The following is a 19,095-nucleotide window of genomic DNA, read 5'->3' on the forward strand; positions in this document are numbered from 1 at the left end:
AAACTCTCCTTTCACGACAGAAACAGCCCTGTTTGCTGAGAAGTTACACTCACTGTATCGGCTCCAACATCCACCCCTCCCACTTCTGGCTGCCCAGCGTGCAGGTTTGCTCGTGCAGGCAGCAATCAAAATCCCAGGGCTTCTCCTGACCAACTGCAAGTTGTGGGAGTGTCTCTCTCTCCCCATCTATCCACCCAGCTACTTATAATGCCAGCAGCAATGACATCTCTCAAAAAGGGTGCAATGTGTCTGTGTGGGGGCATGGGCACACCGGAGCCCCCTTTCTGCACCAGCTGGTGGCCTGAGGGCAATGGTGGAGGGAGTGGATGCAGCACCCATGTAAAGAGTATAGTAGTCGTTTTGCTCCCTCAGCACCCTGCAGGTGCATTCTGCCTGCCTCTGTCCTCTGCAGGCAAAGGCTAACCTCCTGTGAGCTGTGGGATTTGGGATGTGCAGAGAGCCTGTCACTAAACTGGCTTCTTTGTAAAAATATTAGAAATGAAAGGCGCTGTCTCTGCTGACTGAAAGGTCTCAAAGGAAGTGAGAAGTTTCACACCGTCCGATTAGACAACTTACTCTTTTCCTCTCCACTCCACGATCTTCGAGAAGTTAAGGTAGTTCATTTTCCCACTGAGAACAACATATTCACCGTCATCCGTTCCATTCATCTAGAAACACAGAAGAGTTCGTCTGCACAGTGCTGGGCCAGTCACTCCCTAGGGCAGCTAGCTGATGCACTAGAACAGGGTGGTAGGTGTCTACTGTTGTGCCACCCTGTTACCATGCGTTGGACTCTGCTGGGGGCTGCAAGCTAATTGTTGACAGAGAGGGACGGTCAACCGAAGTATTCCAGATGATTTCAAGGAGAGAGAAGGGGTATCCAAGATATCTATGGCCCAAGCCATAAAGAACTTTAGAGACTGAATCAACACTTTGAATTGCAACCAGACACAAACTGGCAGCCAATACAGTCTCTCTAGGGCCCAGATATTTATGTGCTCCCACAGTGAAATGCTATTAAGTAAGTGGGCAGCCACATTCTGTCTCAGCTGAATTTTCCCAGTGGTTTTCAAGGCTAGTCCAACAAACAGTGCATTATAGGGGACTAAGGCATGAGCAACAGTGGTATGGTCCACATCTGAATAAGGAAACTCTGCAACCTCCTAGCCAAGCAGATGTAGTCCTTCAGCTATCTCCACTGTCATCTCCAGTTGTTTCCCCACAACCTCCCCATAATGCTTGCGTGCGACCCCGATAGACCCTTTACAACTGGCCCAGCAATTACAGGCTCAACTTTGCATCAGTAACGTGCCATTAATTTAAAGCTCCGGAAAGCAAGACATCGTAGACAAGTTACCTTATTAAATAAGCCAAACTCTGAATCAATCTCAGGATGAAGCACATGAAGGGTTGACAAAAGTTTGTCTTTGTAGCCCCACAGTAATTCGTGGACAGTGTGTGTCATAAACAAGTTTTCTTGGTATAATATTAGGAGAATCTCTGTGGGTAGCCGCAGAGAAGTCGATTTGGCCCATTCCATTGCAGTCTGATATGAGAGAGGAATCAAGGACAAGTTGATACAGTATTAAAATAAAATGTTCTTATACACACAAGAGAAGAACAGTGTATAGGCATGAAGCATATTTTCAACCTTATGATTTAATGATAACAGGTCATTTACTGGTCTCTAGGATTCTTTTGATATGTTCTTATCGATATCTGCTTTCACAGGCCCCAATTCAGCAAAACATTTAAGCCCTTGCTTAAATCCATCCCTATTCAGTAAAGCACATAAGTTTCATTCCATTAAGTTAAGCATATCCTTAAGAATGTATAACAAATTAAACATGTGTGTAAGTGATTTGCTGAATCGAGATGGTCCTTAAGCCCGGTAACCTATTGGCTAGAGTGACTGAATTTTAGTTTCAAGATGTTGTGGCTCCGAGGCATTAAACCAAAGTACATGCAAAAATGCTTTACTAAACAGAGGTGGTTTGCTGAAGCACAGTAGCCTACTGACCTGAGAAGTGTTTGAAATTTAGTTTAAAAAAAGATGCGGTTCAGAGTTGTGAAACCAAATGCGGATTAAATTCAATAAAAGGTGACCACTTCTCCAAAACGCATGGACTGGCTGCATCACTTACTTAGTGAAGACAGTATATGCTGAATGGAATGGAATTTATTTTTCCTGTAACCTGTGGTACATTGCACTTTCTACAGCTCAATATAAGAAGTGAACTTAAACAGATAGTCAAGTTTCTTATGTGAAAAAAAGAGCAAAACTGACATAAGAATAGGTTGGTACAAATCACAGAATCATAGAACTGGAAGGGACCTCGAGAGTTTATCTAGTCCAGTCCCTGGCACTCATCGCAGGACTAATGATTACTTATGGCATCCAAATCATGCTATCAACAATAGAATGGAAACACGGTTGTTACTAGCAAGTTTCTAGCCTGATTTCCCAGACAGGTGTGGGCAGGGCTTCTTTTCAGGGAACAGTGTTAGTCAAACAGTGCAAGAAACTACTTCCCTAGGTAGTCCACAATAGGGTTTTTGTAGCGTCACCCTCAAAAAAAGAAACCTTAGTTCGTCCAGGTTAGGGAAACCGTGCTTGCAAGAGCCGCATTCAAATGCACTAACATGAATGACCCTTGTGTGGACCGGGCTAGAGTTAGGCTTGGCAGAATTTGATTTTTATTTTATCATTTTGACAGATAATATCAGTGGTTAGTTCAAGCATTTCTTTAAATTTTTATCAATTTAAATTTTCACAGTTATGGGAACTTATGAGCGTGATCAGACAATAACTACTGAATGACAGCAGACACTGAGATTCAAAAAGTTAAAGCTTTATAACTGCTACAACACAAACTGGCAACATCGCATGTCAAAATGTACAATGTAAATATCCTTAAAGCAAACTCCAATACGTTCTTACGCAGCGTTTTTCTTACTTTGCCTAGCTGTACATTTTGATTATTATCGATGGAAATAGTTTTCGTTGGGGTGACAGGGTGGCTTGCCCCACGGTTTGGAGAGCCTGGGACTAAACCAACCCTGATTATGGAATGAGCCCCACTGAGGGGAACAGGGCAATTCCCTATAAAGTAAAAGGGGAAGCCCAAAGAGCTGTCGCTATGTCAGTAGACACTGCAGGGAAAAAAGGCTCCTGCAGGATCATGACAGCAGGGAACTTGGAGGGTAAAGCCCAGTGTGCAGGAGGCTACAGGGGAGGGAGCAGGAAACCCTGACTCTGTTTGGGACTGGAAGTCAGAGCCCCAGTGAGGGAGGGCTAGGAGATCAGACCAGGACAGAAAAGCCCTGAGGGGTGAGAGAAAACGCCAGAGCTAAGTATGGACTTTTTCTTTGTTTTGTTGGTATGCGCTTTGGGACTCTGGGTTGTTGTAAACTAGTTCTGGTATTAAGCTAGCCCCACTGTTAACCACAGAAAGCCTCTGAGTTCTTAAATGGTATGTCTTGATCAGGGGTGGGCAAACTACGGCCCGAGGGCCACATCTGGCCTTCCAGACATTTTAATCCAGCCCTCGAGCTCCAGCCGGGGAGCGGGGTCTGGGGCTTGCCCCACTCTGCGCGGCTCCCGGAAGCAGCGGCATGTCCCCCCTCCGGCTCCTACGCGTAGGGGCAGTCAGGGGGCTCCGCACACTGCCTCCGCAACTTCCACTGACTGGGAACCACAGCCAATGGGAGTTGTAGGGGCGACGCCTGTGGACAGGGCAGCACGTAGAGCCGCCTGGCCATGCCTCCGCTCCTCGAGGTAAGCACCGCCCGGAACCTGCATCCCTGACCCCCTCCCGCACCCCAACCCCCTGCCCCAGCCCTGATCCCCCTCTGAACCCTTGTGCAGTTGGCAAATAATGTTGTGCCCTGACTAGCCAGTAGCTCAGATATTCAGTGCTGGCCATCAGAAAGCCAGCTTCTAAACGAAAGGTTCTGGGCTGGTCAACACTGAAAAGTTATGTCGACCCAGCTACGTCACTCGTGAATGTGAAAAATCCACACCTCTGAGTGATGTAGTTAAGCCAGCCTAACCCCCGGTGTAGACATCTCTAGGTTGATAGAAGAATTCTTCTGTGGACCTAGCTACCACTCTCAGGGAGGTGAATTAACTACAGCAATGGGAGAACCCCTCCTGTCGCTGTAATGAGTGTCTACACTGAGCTCTGCAGCAGTATGTTTTACACTGATGTATCAGAGTCTTCAGCTGATCATTGATAGGACCCTACCAATTTCACGGCAATGAAAAACACGTCACGGACCGTGAAATAAGCCCTTCCCCATGAAATCCGATGTCACCTTGTTCCTAGGAGCACCCCAGCAAAGGAGGCTCCTACCTCCAGCTGGGCTGGGGAGGGACAGAACTTGTCCATCCCCTGCACAGCTGCTCGGGGGGGAGGGGGGCCAGAGGGGGAAAAAGGGAGCTCAGACCTCACCTCCAACTCCGGGAACCTCCTGAGGCTGCAGGAAGTTCTGCGGTTGCTGCCTTCAGAATCCAGCTCTGAAGGCAGCAGAGAAGTGAGCGTGGCAATCCCATGACCCCCCTACAACAGGCTTGCGACCTGCCCACAATCCCCTTTTGGGTCGGGACCCCCACGGTTACAACATTGTGAAATTTCAGATTTAAACATCTGAAAACGTGAAATTTACCAATTTTCAAATCCTATGGCCGTGAAATTGACCATAATGGACCCTAATCATTGAGCATCCAACTCCACCACAACAAAACTGCTGCCTGAGCTTCTGCTGCTAGCAGTCACCCGAGTCCCCTGCCCTGTATTGTCAATTAGTGTCAAACCTAATGAAGTTACATTCTGGCACATGAGCTGAAAGTCCAACTGCTAATGCAAATTAACTCACTTGAGGGTTGTTGGTTTTTTAGCTTTTTGGAGAAATTATCAGCGTCTACATAAAATAATTGATTTTTACATAAAAAACAAGGAGGAAACGTCAAAACCCTCAAATCTTATTTTTAACATTTTTTTTTTTAATGCCAACCCCTCACCTTCTTAACCGCCGACTGAACCACAAATAAAAACAAGCAACTGAGTTACAAGAGATTATTAGTATGGTTGAGTCTAAAAGTGCGATTTTTCGATTGCTTGCCACTGTGTTAAATCTATTGCAGGTGGGTCAGGGAGACAGCACCCTTTGTCCTGAATAGCTGACATTGAAAAAATGCTTGATTTTGCAGTCCTTACTCATGCAAAACTACTATTGAGATCAATAGGAATTTTTGCCTGAGTATGCACTCTAGGACTGCACAAAATAGGGACTGGATAGCAGACTCACGCAGTATAAATTGTTTTAGAGAGGACCCCAAAGATCTGTTATGGCTGGTTTCAGCTAAGAGAAGCTGGCCATGACATTGTTTCATTAACATCGTTGTCACACGTTAAATGTTCAGGTGCCTACACTGCAACTGAGCACCCCCTTATGTGCACACTGAATAGTTCTAGGTGTACAACTCCGCCTCATCTTCTTCAAAATGTAGCCCACCAGGTTAAAGATTGAAACAAGCCTTTGAATATGGCTCTGCAGACAGCCACAAGATGGAGCTGGTGCCCGATCAAGCTGGGAGCCACAACTTATCATTTGTTGTTTGCAGGGTTGTTGTACTCACATTGGTCCCAGGATATTAGAGACAAGGTGGGTGAGGTAATATCTCTTATTGGACTGACTTCTGCTGGTGAGAGAGACAAGCTTTCGAGCTTAGGCGCGGTCTACACTTGGAAATTAGGTCAGTATAACTACATCGCTCAGGGATGTGAAAAATCCACCCCCCTGAGCAATGCAGTTACACCAACCTAATCCTTGGTGTAGACAGCACTAGGTCTACAGAAGTTGATCCAATAAAAGATATTACTTCACCCACCTTGTCTCTCTAATGTCCTGGGACTAACATGGCTACAACAACTCTGCACACAACTAATTATAAGTCATGGCTCTCTGCAGAGCCATTTTCTGTTTCTAGAGGTTTGTTTCCATCTTTAACCTGTTGGGGATTTTCCAGGCTACACAGCTCCCTACCTTACACTGTGATACCCCAGCAAGCCAGACTGCCTAACAGGCCAGCACCTGCACTTGGCTTTCTCTCCAAGGGCTATGACCAGAGTATTGCCCAGAGTATTGTAAGTTACCACACAGCTCCTTCTAAGCAAGCACATTTATTCTTAAGGTAAAAGCATTACAGAGAAAACACATTAGAACCATAAAAGAACCTACGCGCATGCTAAAAAGCTTATCTGGCTTTTGCGTATTTCTTTAGTACAAGTCCTGCCTTTATGGGTATAGCCAAGAGCTGGAGTCAGATAATGGACCTGATTCTGTTACCCTGCACCTTGTGCAGTCAATTATATCAGTGCAAAGTGGGTGTAAAACACTACTACTGTGATCTGGGATCATTTTACATGTATTTGAACAGGTGGACATGACTACACAAAGTGCAGGGCGATGGAGAATCAGACTCAGTTCATTGATCAAGTTCCTTTTTTTTTTAAAATGGGGTAATGCATCTTTTAAAATGAGACAGTAGAGCCTATGAAAGGACTGAGAGTGGTATGGTCCAGTGGTCTGAGCAGAGGGTTGGGATCCAGGAATGCCTGATTTCCAATCTCTGTTCTGACACGGTCTGCCTGGATGGCCTTTTAACCTCGCTGTCGCCAGTTCCCCATCCATTAATGGGGATAATTCGTACCTATCTCAAGAAGTTGTCATCAGAAGAAATGAGTTGGCAATTAACAAAACGCTTTGAAGATGAGAAATACCATGCATATAAGTACAAGTTGTAGTTGTCAGTAATAGCCACATGTCAGTAATATTCCAGCCATAAATACAACAGAACTCACCACTGCAGGAATATTTACTGTCCTGATCAGATCAACTTCAGGGTCTCCAACAGACTTCTCTGGTTCAAATACATAGGTCTTTGGGTTCACAGAAGAGACTCTGGTGCCATTGTCCAAAATATGAACATTCACTCTTGGCCTGTACTCTCTGGGAGACAGAAAATTTGGCTCTTAAGAAAATTTGCAATGGTACAAATAATATTTATTATGACTACAGAACTCCCGCTTTAAGAGCATAAAGAGAATGCTTGTGAAAATCCCACCCTCTCAGCACTGGCCTATCTCTGCTCTCACTGAAGTCTGGATCCCTTTGGATCCAAAGGTGGCAGAGTTAGGTCAATGCTGAGCACTTTTTAAAATCCTGTTCACCCCCCAATGTTCTTAATGCAGTCTAGTGATGTATACTTTTTTGCTTTATAAATGACAATGGGAAAAGAAGAAAGATTATAGCCCAAGACAACACAAAAAGATTTAAAGGCCCAATCTAAGGTTCTGCACATGAAATATCGATTGAAAACTATAGTTTTGCCTCTTCACTGTGGGCAAAATTCACGCCTCCTGTGCAGAAGGCCAGTGCAAGGTGTATGCTCCGCTTAAGCCTCATCGCCTGGATCCAAGATCAATTGACACCAACAGGGGAGTCTTTCCATTGACTTCAATGCACTTTAGATCAGGTCCTATGAGCTTATGTGAGACAAGACTGTGGAAAAGGCCTTATGCTGCTCTCTGCACAGGGATGAATTTCACCCTAGGTTCTTGAATATGCCAGGTGAAACACCGGTCCCATTGAAGTCCACTGGATTTTTTCCACTGACTTCTGTGGGGCCAGGATTTCACCTCTATAATACTGTTTACCATCGCAAGCAGCAGATGTCCCAGGATTGCTCATAAACAAGCCTAGCGCATAGGGGTGGAATGCTGCCAGCTGATCTGATCAGAATTCCAGTTTTCAATACTTTGAAACGTATGCCCCACCCTTTTACAAACTTTAGCAGCCACCATTTCACAAACAATATATACGAAGTTCTGCAGAGCTGGCTCGCCCAATTCCCAAATTAACTGTGCCTAGAACTGTTGCAAAATAAAAGCAGAAGAGGCAGATATAAATGTCAGGGTACATGCTTTGCCAGCATTTCTTTATAGCTGTGTAAGAATTTGGTTACATCTCACTAACTCCACACCAGCTCCTGAGTTAAAAGGATCATATGTTGCCTTTTACAAGGGTTTCTTCCTGAGCAAACATAATCAATGCTGTATTTCATACATTTCAACTCCCATGTTCTACACCAACTGCACAAGAATCTTCAGAAAGACAAGGTGGGTGAGGTCATATCTTTTATTGGACCAACATCTGTTGGTGAGAGAGACAAGCTTTCCAGCTTACACAGAGCTTTTGTTCAGGTCAAGAAGAGCTCTGTATAAGCTTGTCTCTCTCACCAACAGAAGTTGTTCCAATAAAAGATATTACCTCACCCACTTTGTCTCTCCAATATCCTGGGGGCGATACAGGTACAACAACAGTGCATACAAGAATCTTCAGAGCATTCTAATCCACACACACGAACATACAGCTATATTTGCATTTAATTTTTTTTTTCTTTCAGGATACTGGTTCAACCTCTAAGCTGTTTAGAGAGATGCTTATGTTCCATGGAAAATATTCCAGTTAGAAACCAGCCATTAACCCTGTCCCAAATGTTTATACATGACAGATCCACCACACTTCAGCATCCTCACTATTTGGGAACATTTTGAGTTGGCAACACTTCCCATTTGACTTGGCAACAGACTATCACGGAATAATCACCCCTGGAAGCCAGGACTTGAATTGGAGGGGAGGGGGCAGAAGAAAAAGCCAATGCTGTCTTGGGATGCATTAGGCGAGGGATATCTAGTAGGGATAAGGCGGTCCTGCTTCCGTTGTACAAGGCGCTGGTGAGACCTCATTTGGAGTACTGTGTGCAGTTCTGGTCTCCCATGTTTAAAAAAGATGAACTCAAACTGGAACGGGTGCAGAGAAGGGCCACTAGGATGATCAGAGGAATGGAGAACCTGTCGTATGAAAGGAGACTAGAGGAGCTTGGGTTGTTTAGTCTGACAAAGCGAAGGCTGAGAGGGGATATGATTGCTATCTTTAAATATATTAGAGGGATTAATACAAGGGAGGGAGAAGAATTATTCCAGCTTAGTACTAACGTGGATACAAGAACGAATGGATATAAACTGGCCGTGGGGAAGTTCAGGCTTGAAATTAGACGAAGGTTTCTGACCGTCAGAGGGGTGAAATATTGGAACGGCCTTCCGAGGGAAACGGTGGGGGCGAGGGACCTGTCTGGTTTTAAGATTAAGTTAGATAAGTTTATGGAGGGAATGGTTTAATGGTAAAACATAGTAGTCAAGGAAAACCAAGCAATGGTAGGTAAATAGCATAATGGCTAAAAGGGGTCGGGATGGAGACTCTTGCCTATATGCTCGGGGTCTTACTGATCGCCATATTTGGGGTCGGGAAGGAATTTTCCTCCAGGGCAGATTGGCTGAGCCTCTGGAGGTTTTTCGCCTTCCTCCGCAGCATGGGGCAGGGATCTCTAGCAGGAGGGTCTCTGCCGATTGAAGTCACTAATAACAGGATTGGGGACTTCAGCAGCAGAGTCCAGGGAAGGGGTAGGGACGGTTTTATGGCCTGCAGCATGCAGGGGGTCAGACCAGATGATCATAATGGTCCCTTCTGACCTTAAAGTCTATGAGTCTATGAGTCTATGAACTTGTAGAGGGCTCCCAATTTCTATGCCATAATCAGTCTGAGAAATCTCCCACTCCTTAAAGGCTTGGAGGAGAAAATAAAACTCACCCCTCAGGATTCCAAGGGTTGAGTCTCAAAGATTAAAGAGGAAAATCTTCAATATGGCAAAACCAGACAAAATTAAAGAGCGTTTCCCAGCTCAGCAAGTTTGGGCAGATGAGCAGACTGTGCTTTACAATAAATTACTCCTTTGATCTCCATCCTGTAAAACCAGTAAATATGGTTTCAGGTGACTAGAGAGACAATAACTAATACTATTTTTGGCTCTAGCTAGATCTGAATTTTGCAGCTTATGCCCATCTCTGCAATTACAACAGTCCTATTGAATGTCCCTGTGTTTACTGGGTTTACAGTCTGTGAATCAAAAACATGATTTGTTTAAAGCTACGTCATCTGTCCAGCATGCCGAGTTTATAAATAGCCCTTCAGTATTGTCCAATCTTGTTTACGTCAGTCACAACACTGTTCTCCCCCTGCCCAATTTCAGAGCATGTCCACTATCAAGCCAGCCTGCACTGCCCCCACAAAAACACAAGCGCAGGCTTAGCTTTAAGCATGGTTTAAGCACGCGTGTGTTTAAAGAGAAGCATGCACTTCTGTGCTCTGCTGACTTGTGGCCCGAGCAAGCAGCTTGATATTTCTCCTCCGTCCCAGTGGGGAGCAGTCTACAATGGCCCCCACGTGACACAGCTGGTGGTGTCAGCAACCCACAGCCCTGGAAAGGCCAATCAATCTGTTGGAAAATAGACCTTCGGCTTCCAGTGTTTCTGTATCAGACAGACCCTATCCTGTACAGACAAGTCAAAATAGGGCAAACCAAACAAAAGAGAGAGAGAGAAAGAGAGTGAATCACAGACCTTGGAAATGTGCAGCCCTGGCTTACCCACATCATACACAAGAGTAACTGAGACTGAGCCTCCACCACTCAGCCCCGCCTCCTGCACACTGACTGCAAAATTACATGTCATGGGAGAGCTCTTGCTAGGGGATCTACACACTAGCCATTCATGCTGTGTTTCTCCACATGCATCCACCTGATCCACCAGCCACAGCACCATCCCTGATTCTCCGTCTTCCATCCCAACTGACTCTGGAGCCAGTGGGCCTTGGCAAAGACTGAATTCTCGCAGGACCCTTTCCCCAGTCAGAAGGTTTCCACTCAGTTCTACCTGCTGGCTTTCTAGCTTGTGCAGCCTCACAAATATGTGTTGGCAAAGGCTATGTGGCGGGGAGGGAATCACAGCCTGAGAAGGATGACAGGAAGGTGGCACCCAGGCATGTGTCATGAGTACCAGGGGGTGGGGGAACTCTGTGTCACTTCACATAGGGCCCTACAAAAACTAGAGCCCTGTTTATCTGTCTGACACACAGGAGAGCGCTTTGATTAGTTGTAAGTGCCACGCTCTGCCAGAACACTTCACACAGAGATGCTGCAGCAGTGGTTCCCAGCGGCATGGGTGTTGTATGAGCAAAGCTTCCAATGCACTGGGATGGGAGCCAGAAGGGCTGGAGGGAGAATATATGGAAGGAACCAGATTGGCCACAGTGATGAAATAAGGAGGGAGGAGAGGCAGAGACTGCAGGAGGGGAAAGGAAGATGAGAGAATAGCAGGAGAGGCAGTGAGAGAACGAGGATGCTGAGGTGTGGAAGGAGAAAGGCAGAGGGAGAGAAATAACATGGGTAATAAAGGCGTGTGCAAAGATCAATGTGGCTGTGAAACATTAACAAACCAGGCTCTCCCTTCACTTCTCTAGCATTCCTTCAAACACTAGGGGCCTAATTTCCTTTCACCCAATGGTCCCCAAACTGTGGGGCAGAGGAACGTTCAGGGGGGCATGAAGGGGCTCAGAACAGCCAGCAGCCCCACTCTGATTCCAGCTCCGCGCTGGCCCTGACCTCGGCCTTAGGCCCCGGCTCCAGCCTCGGCTCTTGATTCGCGGTCCCGCTCCTGGGCCACAACCGTGGTCCAGACCCGCTCCTGATGCACAAGGTAGATTAAGTGACTCGTCCAGAGTCATACATAGGAAATCCGGAGCTGAGCAATGAATTAAACCCAGGATTCCCAAGTCCCAGTCCAGTGCCTTAGCCACTAGAACATCCTGCCTCCCTTGAGTAAACTCTCTAGCACACAACATATCAACTGGGTTTTTTTGGCTAAGAAACCTGTCATGGTTGCCCCAACCCTCCCAAGTTTTATTTTTGCAAATACAGTAAGGGATATAGACTTACCTGTAGGTGTACGGCCCTATTTCTTCCACAAAAGGGGTATCTCCACTGACCACTTCTAGAGGATTGGTCACGTTAAAAAAGTAGAACTGCATGTAGACTGGTGGAGGAGGGTCTTCCCAGAGGTCAAAGGTTTCTGTGCCATTCTTTAGTACTGTTCCCTACACAACAAAAAAAAAGAAAATCACACGGTTGCTGGGCATTCTGTGAAGATTCGCTGTAGGAGAGAGAAGAAACGGACTCGTGAGTTACCCTTGGACTGAGACTGAGGCGGTCCTGGGCCCTGCAAATACTTCTCTATGGGCTTAACTTTAAGCACGAGTAGCCCCACTGAAATCAAACGTGTGCATTAGCCTTCGCAAGGCCGGGGCCTAGAGCTGCAGAAATTCTCATTCTATTTCCCTCAAATGTTTGTGTCTTAAATTCCCTGGCATGTAGACTTACCAGCCAGGGCACAATGAACTACGTCCATACCAGCCAATACTGGCTACTGAGGTACAGCAACACCTGTGCCTCGGTGAGAGAACAGCTTCACCCCCTCCATTTGGTTTTATTTGGGGCACAGAAATCTTTTAAACTATTACTGAAATAAAGGACCTTATTGTCCTCAAGTAGTAGGTCCCTCTTGAATACCACTTTGGGCCAGATTCTGACACCCTTACTCACAATGAATTATCATTTAGGCCTGGATCCTCAAAGGTATTCAGGCACCTATATAACTTTGAGGATCTGGGCCTTACTCCACAAGTGGTTTCTTCCAGCGTAAGATTCTACTAAACCAGAGTCAGGGTATCAGAATCTGTCCCTATATTAATTCTGGGTGAAATGCACCCCTCCACACTTCTTAACCCCTTAGGCATTTCTCAGCCCCTCTGAAAATCAAGGCCTTAGACTGTAAATTCCTTGTTGCATTAGCTTCAGTAAGATCAGGATTGGGACCATTATGCTTAAGTGGGGAATAGAGTGTTGCACAGAGGTGAATGTAACCATCTGTATACATATAAATACAACTCAGAATTTACATAAACTGAGGAAGGTTTGTCTTGGACTGTCATCTTATTACAAGTCAGATGTAGTTATACCATAGTGACATGCTTTAAGCTTTATCCTGTTATAAATGACCAGGTATAACCTGACAGGATCCCACCAGTATGCACCCTGGGGTCCTGGGTTCTCTAATTCATAGAAACCGGGAGCAGGAGGCAGGGAAGCAGGAACGGAAACAGCTAGCTCCACTGGGGGTTTTCAAACCCTTTGTTTTTAGTTTTCTAACTAGAACAATTTCCGACGACTGCATTGCACTAGTAAAAATAGGGACAAAGGATTAAGGATGTGTAACAGGCCGGCAGCGTTTACATGGAACCTCCCCCCCGAGAGATGTTGATCCTGCCAGGGAATGCTAAATTAAATGGGTTCTGCTGATTCACCCAGGCAAGTGGATTTCTATTCTCTGCGAATATAGAGGTGGGAGTGGCCATCTAGAGATGGAGGATGCAGAGTCTGTGGCAAACAGCCCTGAGGCAGGCATCCTAGGAGTGCTCAGACTAGGAGAGAAGCTGAGCTTTGTGTTATTGTTAATTTCTTTGCTAATAAACCCAATTCCAGCAAAGGGGTGAAGTTCTGACTCTGCAGCGTGTGAAATTTGTTTTAGGTCAGACTGGCATGAGCACTTAGTCTCAGGCTCCAAGCCTGCAAGTTACTGAGGGTCCTCACATTTATGTGGACCAGGACTTAACTGTTTTAGCAAAATCCCTGGCTGGGCCTGGGTTCCTTTTCCACCCCCATTAAAGATTTTCCTAACAAAAAATAAATGCACACAAATCCATCTGCTATCAGCTCATCTTGTATTCTATAAAAGTCTATATAAGAATGTCCATAAATCCCTGTTATTGTAGAATCACTTAACTATTGTATCGGCAATTCATCTATAATTACGGGGTCAGGGTCAGAATGCCACCTTTTTACATTTCCTCTAGAAACATGATATATAAGTCTCATTCCAAATGTGCTCATTTTGTTTTGAAAATGACATTACAGCTATAATGCAGCAGTGCTATAAAAAGAGAAAATAAATCAATATTGGGGAAAACGGTTTCAGCTCCACTAAAGTCAATGCAGAGATAAATCTGACCCACTAAGTTAAACTGTTTAAGAAAAAAGCACAAAGAAAACCATATCTTCAATGCTACATCACCAGGAAGAGGGGGAAATAATCTGCAACTAAATGGATCACATCTCCATTCGCTCCTTTTATTTTTCTGGGAAATCACATTAAATATTGTAAACACAAGCTCAAAAGCAGAAAGGCCTGGAGAACTGCCAATTCTTGGTTGGTGCTTATAGGATCTTAATTTCATCAACACCATTTGTTTCTTGGACGCATTCTGGGTCTCCCAGCCTCAGTTTCTGTTTCTTTTCCACTTACATTTTTATTTTTGAGTGGTTAGATTGATAGAATGAGCTTGGGATGGCCGCAAGATTTCTAAGTGGGAAAGCAAGCTGGCCCAAATCCTCCAAAGTATTTGGGCACCTAACTCCCACTGATACCAATGGGAGTTAGGCACATCCACTGATATCTGGGACAAAGGATTAAAGGCCTGTAACAGGCTGGCAGTGTTTGCATGGAAAACCCCTCCAACGAGAGATGTTGGTCCTGCAAAGGAATGCTAAATTAAATGGGTTCTGCTGATTCACCAAAGCGAGTGGATTTCTATCCTTTGTGGATATAAAGGAGGTGGGAGTGGACATCTAGAGATGGAGGATGTAGAGTCTGTGGCAAACAGCCCTGAGATAGGATATCTGGTCCATCATGTCATGTAGCACACTACAGCATAACCATAGTAATACACAGGAGTTACAGGGTGCTTTTCATAAAAGGATTTCAAATCATGTATTCTGAATATGCCACATGTATTACGAAAACATTATTTTAGAAATGTTTTGGGGAGTTATTTTTTAATTCCATGGGGACTCCCAGTATTTCTGACATCCTATTTCCTGTAGGTCCTGATGTCTTAGGCCCTGATCCTGCAACTCATTCCATGCAGGTGGACTCCTGCACCCATGCAGAGCCCCACTGATCCTTCCTTAGAATTCATGCTAGTGGACAGGGCCGGCTCCAGGCACCAGCTTCTCAAGCAGGTGCTTGGGGCGGCCGCTCCGGAGAGGGGCGGCAGGTCCAGGTATTCGGCGGCAATTCGGTGGACGGTCCCTCACTCCGCCTGGGAGTGAAGGACCTCCCGCCAAATTGTCGCCGCAGATCGCGATCGCAGCTTTTTTTGTTTGTTTGTTTTGGCTGCTTGGGGCGGCCAAAACCCTGGAGCCGGCCCTGCTAGTGGATTAAATATTTATTGTTTCCCCATAGGCACGCCAAAGATCCTAAGAAGTTGTAACACCTGGGAATAGTTATGTTCCCCTCCTGCAAGGTTTCATTCTGATTCTTCAAGATGCCCACACTCCTGGATTGAGTACAACTGAACAGCAGAGTAAACGTCTTCAACCACTCTGAGTAGGACTCCTTGATTCAAGTCTAGGTATATTTTCCCCATCTCCTAGGGAATACTCACTTCTAAAATAACATTTAAACTGGTCATTCAGTCTTATAAGCCTGCATGTTATCTGCACAGGGGGAGAGGGATAGCTCAGTGGTTTGAGCATTGGCCTACTAAACCCAGGGTTGTGAGTTCAATCCTTGAGGGGGCCACTTAGGGATCTGGGGCAAAAATCAGTACTTGGTCCTGCTAGTGAAGGCAGGGGGCTGGACTCGATGATCTTTCAGGGTCCCTTCCAGCTCTATGAGATAAGTATAGTGATCCACAGCTTCATCACCCCCAGGCTAGCTTACAGCAATTGTGATTGTCCTAGGTCTGGCCATTCCTCCTACTACACAATTCAGACTGATGACTGCCCATCATAGCATATCATCATACCTGACTGCAATTCGAGCTTTGCTGTAAGGCCCTCAATGGATTAGGGTTCATCTGTCACAAAAACAGCCTCTCCCTCTGCAACCTACCTCAACGGCTGTGAGCAGATGGAGTTGTTGCAGCTGCCGGAGACCAGAATAAAACTCTTGAGAGCTTGGAGCTGAGGGATTTTGGCACAGACTCTGAACTGTGGAACTCCCCCATCCGGGATTGGGGAAAGCCCAAATCTTGCCACATTTGCAATGCAAGATTCATCCGTTTGCACATTATGTCGTAAAATATCACTGACTACATCATATAGCCAGACGCTTTTTCCTAGCATGCAAACAAGTATGAACAACCCCACTAAGTAAACAGCAGAGTCAATGGAGTGATAGTGAGCACAATCTTTGGGGGCTTTTCTCCAGTTTCTGCATGTGGCACCTAGATCCGACCAGGAGGGGTGCATTAGGTAAGCGGAGAGAGAGTACCCGACCCTGAGTACCCGACCCTGCATAGCGCAGGTGTGTATAAGTACAAAGTAAAAAGTGACGAGCAAGAGGAGCACAAGGGAACCCAATCCAACAGTAGCGAGAGCACCATTGCGCCAGTACTAATTTATTCTTACCTAATAGCAGGAGTAAGGCCAAAGAAGAGAGTGTAGCTAAGGGCTTCACCAGCATGAGGACAATCACACATAAGCCCATGTCTGCCACAGACACTCCCATTCTCCATCCCAAGCTCTGTTGTACCTCACACCCTTTGAAGTCAGAGTGAGCATACATACAGTGGTGGTGCAACCAACTTCTACTTAGTGCAAAGGAATACAGTCATAATTTTCTAAAGTTCCTCTGTGACTTAGATCCCTAATTCTCACTGAAAGTCAATGGGACTTAGATGCACCAGTCACTTAGGTGCTTCTGAAAATTTGAAACTTTACTTGTGCCTAAGCTTACCCTCACAGTTTTACTTGCACTCCCTGCTGTGTGCTGACAAGGACTAGCCAGATTTTCTCCTTCTTCCTCCCCACCATTAACCCTTTATGCTAGGAGACTATGGCCTGGTCTACACACAAAGTTGCACTGTTTTTGTGTGATTCTTTGCATGTGAACTCTCCTATATCAGTTTCAACCCGTCTTATATCCATTTAGCTTGCATTGGTAAATTTACAGGGTCAAGCTAAACTCAGAGAATCAATTTTAAACAGACTGAAGAGAGTCCTCACCCACAAGTAGCACATGCTTAACTAAACTGATTTTAAGTTAAACCAGTGCAGCTTCTGCGTTTAGACAAGCCCTTTGTTAACGCTACAACAACAGTACCACGCAGTGCTTGGCAGCCTGGTCTGAGCTTCAGAAGACCTGGTTTCCAATCCCTGCTCTGCCTCTGCTGTATGGACATGGCCAAATCATTTCATCTTTCTGCACCTCAGCTTCCCCAGCTGAAAAGTGGGGATGAGGACGCTCACGCTGCTTTGTGATCTAGAATTGAATAGCACTGTATTATAACCAAATATTATTAATGATTAGCATGAAGAGTGTGCACTTTCTGTTAGGGCTGATATCAGTAAATGATGATTCCTACTATAACCATTTTTTAAAAGTAACCATTAATGCTAATCGAATTGACCCATCTTGACTCCAGGCTAGAAACTCTGGACAACAACCATTCAGAAACAAAGGGCAGATAGGAGAGGAGAACAAATGGCTTAAAAAAAAAAACTATGCTAAATAACACCCAGGAATTAATTTTAAATGCTTTTAAAAATCGATAGCCATGTATTATAAGGTTTTAAAATACTGAATATATTTTAATGATTTGCCATGGCTATCCTAGCCTGACAACAAAAAGCACTGATCCATACAAAAGTCAGGAAAAGTTGAGAGAAATTTATCAGCAAACATGAAGACAGAATTATTCAAGATAAATGTCACTAGGACCGTATAAGACAGGGGTAGGCAACCAGTGGCACCTATGATTTTCAGTGGCACTCACACTGTCCGGGTCCTGGCCACCGGTCCGGGGAGCTCTACATTTTAATTTAATTTTAAATGAAGCTTCTTAAACATTTTAAAAACCTTATTTACTTTACATACAACAATAGTTTAGTTATATATTATAGACTTCTAGAAAGAGACCTTCTAAAAAGGTTAAAATGTATTACTGGCACGCGAAACCTTAAATTAGAGTGAATAAATGAAGACTCGGCACATCACTTCTGAAAGGTTGCAGACCCCTGGTATAAGATGAACTGTAAGACAGCAGATACTTAAAGCTTTATATGCTTGTCACCACTTACTTACTGCTGCTTTGGAGTGTGTCCCTTAATTACAGTCATTAAAGCTACTGGCATCTGATTACATTTCACACTATTTTAAAAACCACACATCTCACATTAGGCTTCCCCGGGAAGGGGGGAGGCTTATTAACAAAGGATGGTTGTTTTAAAGGCAGCCCTGGCAGTCGCAAAGGATTTTTGCTGCATTTTCAACAGGACATTTCAAATCAGCCTTCTTTAAAATACATTTATCCTGAGCCTTCTCGGTGCAGCTCAGGGGCAACCTCTCTAGCTCTCCCCCAGCGCCTGATTTCATGGCACTGCTCCCCACCCTGCCTGGACTCCAGTGAGGCTTTGCCTAGGATTACCCAGGCCTCGAGGGAAGCCATCAGGCTCCATCCCCGGCCTCTCCCCTGCGCCCCTCGCTATATCTAGAGCTAGCCAAGGCCGCCTGCGGCTTGCAAAGGAGCCGGGTCCGGGCTGCGCTTGCGGCGAAGTCTCCCCCTGCCCTGGCTGGCTCCGGAGGGACGCTCACCTCTTTCACTTGCAGGTCCACCGCTCTCTGGAGGACGTGGGCCACCAGCAGGGCGACGCTGGCGATGAGCAGGGTCATGGACAGGATCCCCACCGTGGAGAGGCAGAACTTCCTCATGGCGGGGGGCGCCGGGCGGCCGAGCCGCTGCTGGGGAGCCGGAGAGGAGCCTGCCGCTGCCGGGCTGCCGGGCTACCGCTCTCCGCCTACGCCAGCGCGCTGGCGGCCTGAGGCGGTGCTGCTCGGCCGGGCACCGAGGCGCCGCCCGCCGGGGGAGCGCGGCGCTGCTGCCGCCCGGGGAGGGAGGCTGCGAGTTTCGGTTTCCTGGGCAATCGGGCAGGGCGGAGGGGGGCGCGGGGCAGTGACGCGCCGGCTGCCGGCGGGCTGAGCTCCGCGCTGGCTGGGCAGGGCTAAGTCCGCTGCCTCCAGGCCCTAGGCCCGCCCGCCCAGCTAGGGGGATGAGATAGCAAGTGTGGAAAATCTGGAC

General features: G+C 46.1%; 1 protein-coding gene across 3 annotated transcripts in view; it reads right to left on the reverse strand.

Annotated features, from left to right (window-relative positions):
• SCARB2 (scavenger receptor class B member 2) overlaps positions 1–18,872 on the reverse strand; it is a 38,625-nt gene extending 19,753 nt beyond the window's left edge. For all 3 annotated transcript variants that reach the window (XM_065595978.1, XM_065595979.1, XM_065595980.1), the window contains exons 1-5: positions 18,612–18,872; positions 11,897–12,054; positions 6,867–7,014; positions 1,358–1,546; positions 577–668 (exon numbers count right to left, since the gene is read on the reverse strand). In XM_065595978.1, coding sequence (XP_065452050.1) covers positions 577–668; positions 1,358–1,546; positions 6,867–7,014; positions 11,897–12,054; positions 18,612–18,728 — 704 coding nt within the window. In that variant the 5' untranslated portion in view covers positions 18,729–18,872. The remainder of the gene's footprint in view (positions 1–576; positions 669–1,357; positions 1,547–6,866; positions 7,015–11,896; positions 12,055–18,611) is intronic.
• Positions 18,873–19,095: the final 223 nt, after the last annotated feature.

The sequence above is a fragment of the Chrysemys picta genome, chromosome 5 (genome assembly GCF_011386835.1).
Source record: "Chrysemys picta bellii isolate R12L10 chromosome 5, ASM1138683v2, whole genome shotgun sequence".
NCBI classification, from domain to species: Eukaryota; Metazoa; Chordata; order Testudines; family Emydidae; genus Chrysemys; species Chrysemys picta.